At 39.0% G+C, this 9,378-nt stretch overlaps 1 protein-coding gene across 1 annotated transcript; it reads right to left on the bottom strand.

Annotated features, from left to right (window-relative positions):
- Positions 1–4,906: 4,906 nt before the first annotated feature.
- On the bottom strand, positions 4,907–9,165 carry FBXO5 (F-box protein 5). Its single transcript, XM_009872973.1, has 4 exons — positions 8,430–9,165; positions 8,026–8,116; positions 6,678–6,839; positions 4,907–5,158 (listed from the first exon to the last, which is right to left on the bottom strand). Exons 1-4 carry the CDS (start codon positions 9,149–9,151, stop codon positions 4,907–4,909), a joined length of 1,227 nt encoding a protein of 408 aa, XP_009871275.1. The 5' UTR covers positions 9,152–9,165.
- Positions 9,166–9,378: the final 213 nt, after the last annotated feature.

Here is a 9,378-nt window from a genome sequence, read left to right as displayed (position 1 = left end):
CCTTGCCAGGCACAGACACACCAGCTAAGGGCAGCAGAACTTCTGGCACCTCCTGAAAGCCAGTCCAGCACTTTAGAGGTGAAAAATAGGGCAGAAGAGGGGAAGGATTCCCTCCTTCTTGCCAGCCATGCCTCTGCTTGGCCAAGGGACATCCTCAGGGCCATCCTGACACTGCTGTCCTGACACTGCAGCTGGCTGAGGGCTGTGGAGACCTCACCGTACCCGCCCCAGCACCATACCAAAACCTACAGAGCAGTCAGCAAACAGGGAATTCCTTTATTTTTTTGCATCTTAATTTCTCAAAATACCACCCAAGCCCTTGACTTCTTTGAGTGCTATACTGAGGTACCATGCGGGCGATCCTGAATGCTAAGAGCGGAACAATATCGAACTTTAGGGGACAAACCCTCAGCTGCTGAACAATCTCGGTGGCCGTTACAAGCATGTCTGTTCCTTCATTTGAACCTTGCAACTATTTTTGCATGTGCCCAGCAGGCTCAAATAGACCCTTGCTGCTTTTATTTTTTGACAGGAATATCAGCACTGTGTTTTTCCCGCTCTCCTTATGTTCCTTTTGATTCCTTCAGAAGAGAAACCACTCCAGCAGGAGCATAAGGCCGGCAAAATAAATATGTTACACTTTTAGGGCAGTCCGTCACTCCTTGAAAAAGCCGTGTGCATTTAGCAGCAGAACAAAACTTTTATGGAAGGCACTGGATTTTTTTAAGTTCAGCAAATATCCTACACAAATACGTTTTGAACAAATTTAAATTGAGTGAGTTCAGGATTGGGGTTTTGTACTTTCAGTTGCCGATTTAATGCGCAGTAACCAGATAGATAACTACAGTCAGCAGAGGCAGGGAAATACTCTCTCCATGAACCTGCAAAAGGGAACTGAATCCGACTCCTTGCAGTGTGTCAAGAGCACCATCTTGTGGTTTTCTCTTTCCACACCATATTTTTTTAAATCTCTATAGTGTAATTTCTTGAAAAGGGTGGTCAGTCCTTGGCTTTAGGAGTAGATATTTTGGGAGGTATGAGGAAGCTCTTATTACAATCTTAATCTAGATTCCTTTTTTAAAACTCTTGGAGTCAGGGTCGAGTTTATATTCTTACTACTAAATTTTCTGTGCTTTTTTGAGAGAGATCACTGCCAAAACTTTTGAGTTTTAACCTTTTTTTTTTTCTCAAAACATTCAACATGCTAAAATGTCACTTTTGTTGTGGTGGAGCCTTTGGCTAGTGACAGCGTATCTGGCACAGGCTGCATTTTTGCCATGTGTTAGAAATCAGCCTCAGAGGTGAACAGCTAGGCTGTGCGTTGTGCTAAGGCACCAGTAGCTGCAGGATTGGAGTAAGAATTGTGGGGGTTTTCCGATTTAGTTCTGTGTCCCACAGTCCTCAAAGCACAAAGGCTTCTGCTGGAGGATAAATTACACTAAGTGCATACAAACTTGTCCATAGTTATATCATCAGTATCTGATACTTCTTCCCAGCTCCTCTGATCGCTGCGGTGGGACAGCTGAGATTGCCTTTAATGCTTTGCAGAAAAATGTAAGCATCTCAAGCAGCTCCCTGGATTTTCCAGGACAACATCGTAAGTGCAAGAGGGAAGAGCTGCAAAATATGAGTATTCAATATTGATTTCAGAAATTTCCAAACCCCTGCCTCTGCCTGCCTCCCAGCTAGGGTCAGGAGGAAGTTAATGAATATTCTGGCTCCATAGCTGTTCAGGCCAAAGGGAACATCTGGGAGCCATGGCAATTTACAGAGCAGAGAAACATCCCGCCCTGACTCACCATGCAGAGCCATGCCTAGAGATAAGCAAGCAACTGGGAGGAATCTGTACTCTTGCGGCAAGGGGACTCCATTGGCCTGCAGGTATTTATCACCCTCTGCAGATCTGAAAAGTGCATGTAATGTGGGTAGGGAGGTTATCACATTCCTGCAATGTCACTGGGATGGCCAGATGTTGAGTCTGAAAGTGATTTTGACAACACAACTATAGTTGTTGGGAACGACTCATCTAGGTAGGACTCTCACATGGATTACATTTCAAAGGCAGGCTCAAGATAGGCTCAACACAGACATTAACAACAATCTGCATCCACTACTTTGTTCCTGCCTTCAGCACAAAAATCACTCTGCTCAGCCCTGGCTGGGGCACCTGTTAGTACTAACATCCAGTGCTCTCACTCTTTAAGGAGCTGCTTTCTCACTCAGCAGTAGATGCCAGCAAGCCTGGGTGAGGACTGACTGTCCACTATTTTTTGTCTGCCATACATTCACTTAAGCTGTTTACAAGGAGACCAACAATCACGTGGCTTTCAGTAAGACAAACAGTTTTTACACAGGTCCTGCGCTCTGCGTTGTTGGGAAAGGTTTCGCCTGCTGAGCAAGTTTACCATGAGGGAAGAAATATGTGTGTGACCACCACAGATCCCTATGCTTCTCTTCAGAAATTTTGTGTAAGATTGCAAACATTGGCAAGAGGTCAAGGTTTTAAGGAGCTATCACCTCCACCTGTTGAAAGCTGCAGTCTTGAATGTTTATTCTGATTAATAGCACTAAAGCTGGTAGGCAAGAGTCTGAGGATCAGGGCAAGGCAAAAATGGTTGGGCAAGAGGAAAGAAACAGCCACTTATTTCAGCAGACTTATTTTAGTTTGATCAAAGCTTTGTTAGAAGTAATCTGACTCTTCCAGCAAGGTTTCAGGTAGAAGGTAGTTGCCTCTTATCACTCCAAAGTTAGTGAAAAAGGTCTTTGTCTTCATTCTGTTCATCTCCAGTTGTGCCCAGTGAAGCCATGTAGCCCAGTTCTTCTCCCTTATCTGGAAGTATCAACGAATTTTCCTCAAAATTCTGCACTAGTAGGTAAATTTCTTCAGGAAAAATACAGGAAATACAAGGGAAAAAGTGCAGCTGTTCTTCATTCTTTCTGCACACAAATTGTTAGGCCTACTAGAGTGGATACTTCTTTTTAGTAAGCTCCAAACCTGGAAACATAAAACTGTTAAGTTTGTAACATCCACATTCAGCTCCAAACTAGAGACACAAATTCTAACTCAAGATGCATCATATTCTGCAACACCAGCCAGTGGGGATGCCTGTGCCACGTTTTTCAAAAATCAATGTACAAAAGGATGGTTCTGACCAGATCTGGGAACTTCAGGACACAGGAATTTCAGTAGACACAGTTGAAGATTTTATGACAAACTTGGGCTTACTGTACTTGTTATCTACCTGTGCTTAGCCCACAGCCTACTAACAAACTCACTGTGGCTGCATGTATATCAAGCCCCTGACCATTGCCTTTTTCATGTGCCTCAAACAATACTGGAGACACCAATATTCAGTACTTGAGGGATATTCCTATGCAAAAATCACCTTTGATCTGGCCTGAAGAATTGGTTGGTAAAGATGTTCTGATTAGTATGGAAGATTTCTACCTTTCATTCTCAGATCTTGAGCATATCTGTAAGAAGATTTAAATAGACAAAAGATTGATGTAAAGTTCTTCACATAACTCAGCCAGCCTCTTACTTCCAAGTCTTAAGTTTAGATTAGATTAAGTTCACCACACAAAAGCAAGATGCTAGAGGTCCTAGTCAACCTTTTCTACCACCACTACCACAAATGGAAAATTAACACATGCAGGAAGAGCTACCATGAAGTAGTTAACTCCTGTCCTAGTCCAGGAGAAAAGCTGCCTTCCCAGCCTCTTATCTACTTAACTAATGGAAAAAAACACACCTGCAGCCCAGACATTCCCAGAAAACCATCAGTCCTTTTCTTGAAAGCTTGCCTTTCCTTGCTGTGGAATCACAAAGACTTTTCTGACAGTGAGCTAGTTCTGCCACAGCACCAGAAATTCAGCATTCAGAATTTCCCATTGAATATGTTGGTTCGGAGATCATCAGCAACTACTTCCAAGAACCTTCAGGTACATTGCAGGAAGGCAGCAGAATAGATTCAGTACATTTTACACAAAACCAGATCTGCCCTTTATTAAATCAACACTTAAAAAGCACTGGAAAACTTGAGAAATGAGCATGAAAAGTAATTTTTTAAGATTATAAATAGAAAGTCCAGATTTGCCAACCAACTTGTTAAGAATAGTAATTTATTTTCACATTTACAAGACAAACATGAATAATATTTAAAGTAGTATTTACAAATATATACAAATACTTAAAAAAATACCTTATTATTTGGAAAAAAATAGCAAACAATGCTTTTTTTAGAAGTATAGTCAGGATACAGTACTTTTTTTTTTTAAGTTGGAAAGGGGTATCCCCTCAGTTCAAGGAAAACCTACAGTTTCTGAGTGAAGAGAAAGAATTTAAGAGTCAATTAAGGTAAACCATCAGAGAAAATGGTATTATGAAACTTCACATTTTAAAATTAAGGCAAAGCCTTGGAAAAAGAAGAAAAATGTAAAATCTAGACTCCCCTCATAATTTTATGTTAAAAGACACTTCACTCACTTCACGACATTCTCACTATAAATGCTTTTAAAAGACACTCAAACAAGAGAAATGTTAAATAAAACAGTTTACACTCTCCTCTTCTGGCATTCAAGAATTGCAAGGGTTACACATGGAAGGCTACTTGCCAAAACTTTTTTGTTTTGCTCAATATTATTGTGGGGTGTTTTGAAGACCGGAACACAACAGACAAATTGTCAAGTCAATATTTAAGGTGTTGTAGAATCCATGCTCAGATTTTTCTTTTAAATGCATAGATTTAGGAGAACTTTTCTGAAATGGATATTTGTCAACACACTCAAATAGTAGAGGAATAATAAAATAACCTTTTTGGTTTTTTAAATATAGAATAAGAGACAGTATCTTCTTGTTTGATTTTCTTTTATAGGACATCTGATAATCTGTATTGGGATGGATGGATCACAACCGCCGTAGATTCTGTTTACTTTTCTTAGTCCCAGGAAGCGGCCCGAGCTTCGAGTTGGGTTTCACTGGTTTGCTGCTCATACAGTCACTGGAGCTGTGGTAGCTGCACATGCACTTTGTGCAAAAGTCAAAGCCACAACTTTCACGACTGCACATCGCTCTTTGCAGGTAGGCGTCATACTTTGCAGGTGAGCCACAGCGTTGGCAGACTTTAAGGCTTTCGGTGTTTTTCAATGTCTTGGCAGCCTGTTGGAAGAAGCATATAAAGAAAATCATAAGTCGAGGGTAAACACACCCCTGAAACATTCCCTGATGTTATCTAAGTGCCACAAAACATATTAGAACTTCTACTCCAGAGATAAATTACAAATTTAGCCCAGTTCTGGTTGTATCAAATTCTGAAGGAGATGGAACAGGAATAATCAGTCTATAACTGCAGGTGCTTGAGACTGGAATAGAGGTAGCCAATGTAAAATGCTTTAAATTTTAAATTTAAAGAACAGATGGACTAAATGCAAAGCAGTAAGAAAAAACAGCCCTCCCAAATCCTCCAAACCTCACCCAGAGATTGTGATTTAGTTAACTTTAATTTTAAAAAAAAGAAGATAAATCTGAATACCATTAAAATCATTAATTTTTTTGAAAGTGAGCAATGTGTCCAGAAACCTCAGCTGTGGGGCACTCAGCCTGAGACACCAGAGGCAATTTCTACTTCTCTCCAATGAATTTTTTTTGACAAAAACATTCACCTTTCAAAATCATTCAGAATTAGAAAATTATAGATCTGCATAACACCTTATACCAATTGTTAAAAGGAAATGTTTTTATAGTTTAAATATGCATAAAGACATATATACATGTTTAAAAAGGAAAAAAAATTAGACTACTACTTCACAGCTGAACTTTCAGATTCCTAAAGCTATAAAGTGCTATATAGTAGTATCAGAGCAGATCAATCATAATTTCAAGTGTGATTATATCGTCTTCTCTTATTGCACCCATTTACAGCATAACTTTTGGAGTATAAAAAACTTCTTCTAATTAGAAAAATGTATTGCTTATTAACAAACAATAACTTTCAATACACATTTTCAAGTCCTGTAAGACACTTGCAATGTGGACCTGCACCTATATGCAGACCAAAAAGCTTATGAGGTGAAAGGTAATAATAATGAGGTGAAAGGAAACTTAGGTTGTTAGCAGATGCTGACAACTCCAAACATATGGCATGCTTCCAATAAGTAGTTAAAAAAAAGCCGTTTTAACGTCAGATAATTAGCTGAAATAAAGCATAGAAAGAAAAGGAGAAAAAAAAATCCAACAAACTATTTATTTAGTCTTTGGTTCCCCCTTTTTTTTTTTTCTTTTTTAATTGCCCATAAGTGTTGAAGCAAAATTGACAGTTTTTGTGGGATTGGTTATCCGAAAAACAGAGGAAACAACTGAACTTTCTTATCTGATCCAAGCCAAAATTTAAGCAGAAGAAAAAAAAGAAAAGCCCAATAAAACTCACTATACCATGGAGGGCACTTAGTCATCCAGGGAAAAAAAAAAAAAAGTAGAACATCTTAGTGCGTTAATATTTTCCATTTAGTTTCTGACATTGCCTTAAAATAGGCTCAGTGAGCATAAATCCAGCAGCCATATTAAAAGGGGTTATAAGCACTTCAAACTGGAGATACCATTTTCAGAAATAATCTTTACAAGCTGACTACATGCCAGAAAATACCTGAGAAATTAAAGAAGAAAGGAAATCACCAGTTACCTCAGAAAACTCCATGAGCCTGCTGTGATTTTTAGATGCTTTGGATCTGGTGCCTTTTTTATTCAAGTTGACTGGTGGGATTGCTTTCTGAATGGAAGCTAAAGCCGCTCTGTAGAGAACATACTCCCTTGTTGCAGCATGCTCCGATGCCTTAGTGCTATTCTAATGAAAATAAAAACAAGAATAAAATTTGAGCAAAGACTTATTTGATAACTGACATTTTAACAGAAGTCAATTTATTTTTGATCCTACCCTAAGTTTTCAATAATAAAGTGTCGTACCAAGTAGTACGCTACTAATTTTACTTCAGCTTTCTAGTTGCTACTGTTATAAATGCATAGAAGAGACTCCTAGATCAAACATCAAAACCAACCATGTTCTATTACTTAATGCCACTTACTTTCATATTAACACATAATTATTTAGGCAGGGCATGTGACCTTGTCACTGCAATGCTTTAAAGCACAAAACAATACTTCCAATTTTTTACGGTGAACAGAGATGCTTGGTTTTCTTTCTGAGAAGTAAACTCCTCCCACCAGTTTTCCAAGTTTGCAGTTCAGGTTCAAAAAAGCATACAGCGAGGAAATCAGACTTCATGGGATGAATGTTTGGTAGTGTCCAACTGTTTCATCCCAACAGGCTAGCACCATAAAATACTACATAAAATTCAAACTAGTTGACTACCTTATTCCATGGCAGATCCTAAGCCTTGCTTCATTGTCTCTCCATCTTTCAAGGAAGAAACACAGCCCTGGCATTTTAAAAGAGTCCTGCCTTGGTAAAGTGCAATGCTAGTGTGGCTGGATCTTGTATTTTTTATTTCATAGGATAAACAGGCATTAGCAATAGCTCAACAGCACAGAAAGCTTTTCAGTTTTCTGTAGCCAACATGTTGCGCTTCAAAGGTTGTTGCTAGAAAGTGTAAGGAAAGAATACGAGTCCCACAGTCAGCCGAGTGCTTCCTCTCAGTCTCTCTCCATTCTGGATCAACGGGGATGCTGAGGTAAGCAAGTCTCTGCTGAGTACCTCTAGGGCTTGCCCAGCGCACCATTGGAGCTGACTCGCTCTTTACCCTGTAACACAGGGCATGTGGAAGCTCTGAAGGACACCTGCAATCTCTCCTTGGGTAAACCTTCTCTGTCAACCTTCGTCAAGCTCCAAAGCAGCTACTAGCAGCAACACTTGAGTCAGGGCATCCTAACAGGACAAGCTCAGACACCCCAGTGACAATGTTTTCAACCTAAGAAACTCTTCTGTGCTCTCTTAAGGCTAGGAGGAATCCCAAAATAGCAGAAAGACACGGCTGGCTTAAGGCTTGAACAATCTAATGAGCACAGAAACTTACAGAAAGGTTTTTCACAGCTCGACTGTACATTTCGAAAATCCACTTATCTTCTTGTAGAATCTTCTGCCACGTTGTACTGACTTCGCCAAAACTGGAACAAGATTATAAGCATATCAGTTACCTCCCAGGAAATGAGAAAAACCTAGAGTGGGAATAACTATGTTTTTCTTAATAATCTTTTTCTTTCATGTAGAAGATGGGATACATTCACAGTTTCCGACTTTAATTTGTCTACTAGGGAAAAAACATGTTCTCTAGATATATTGTGGTTTATGTTGATAGTTCATGTTTTAATATATTAATACATAATACTAATCATTGAGTAAATGTCACAAGCCCCATGACTAAAACATTCTTAAGATATCTGACTAGTTTTTTTTTTTTCCCATTGAAAATATACTTACTTTATTAAATCCATCTCACCAAGATGCCTTAAAATGTTTGCTAATATATGCTTCAGGTTCTTTTGGAAGAGTTCAGCAAGAATATCTATTCTATCTAATCCCATTTTCTTTCCAATCAGGTTACAAAGTTCAACTTTTCCCCTAAAAACAATTTTGTCTACTGCAGCCCAAGACTTGAGATTTCTTTTGCCATTTTTTTTCAAAGTTGAGCAAATCATTTCTTCATAATGGATTACTGGCAACAAAGTCTTCTTTGAAAACTGTGCTTGGCTTTGGTTCTTCACGAGACAATGCTTTGGTGTGCCACAGAGATTCCCAGCCAAAGGTATACTATCCTCATGTTCTGCTGCATCAGTGTATTGATTACCTAACATAGAGGAATAACCACTGTCCTCATTAAATTTACTGTTTTCCAGTGCCTCCACCTCATAGATACCTTCATCAAGTCTCTCAGTTACTTGTTTGTTTTCTTTGTTATGCACAGGTCTGCCTTCACCCTCAAGATCTAGGTTTCTGGTGGCTGCATGGTATGAGTCAGTAAGGAGTATTTTCTGATGTTGTTCAGCACAGCTTTTACAAAAGCCATCGTCATAATTCAAGGGGCAGGATTGTTCCAGTCTTGTTTTCTCCACAACAGACTTCAGTGGTGTAAACCCAACATGAAGAGGAATACAATCAAAATCACATTTCATTTTGAAAGAGTGGTTAAGGCTCGATTTCATTATTTTGTTTGTATTCTGCAAAAAAACAACAAAGACAGTATTATAACATAGCATTAACTGAACCACAGGCTATTCTCCTCATAAAGAGCTGATTATGCCTTCCTTATGCATTACAAATTTTAAAAGCTTTTATCTAACTCGCCCTCTAGCGTCTTAAACACAGACAACTAGTGGAACTAAGAATTCGAATAGCCACACATTTACACTTATGTAAGATGTGGGGTGAG

The sequence above is a fragment of the Apaloderma vittatum genome, unplaced genomic scaffold, assembly GCF_000703405.1.
Source record: "Apaloderma vittatum isolate BGI_N311 unplaced genomic scaffold, ASM70340v1 scaffold7387, whole genome shotgun sequence".
Lineage (NCBI taxonomy): Eukaryota > Metazoa > Chordata > Aves > Trogoniformes > Trogonidae > Apaloderma > Apaloderma vittatum.
This window is presented reverse-complemented; position numbering and strand designations above follow the sequence as displayed.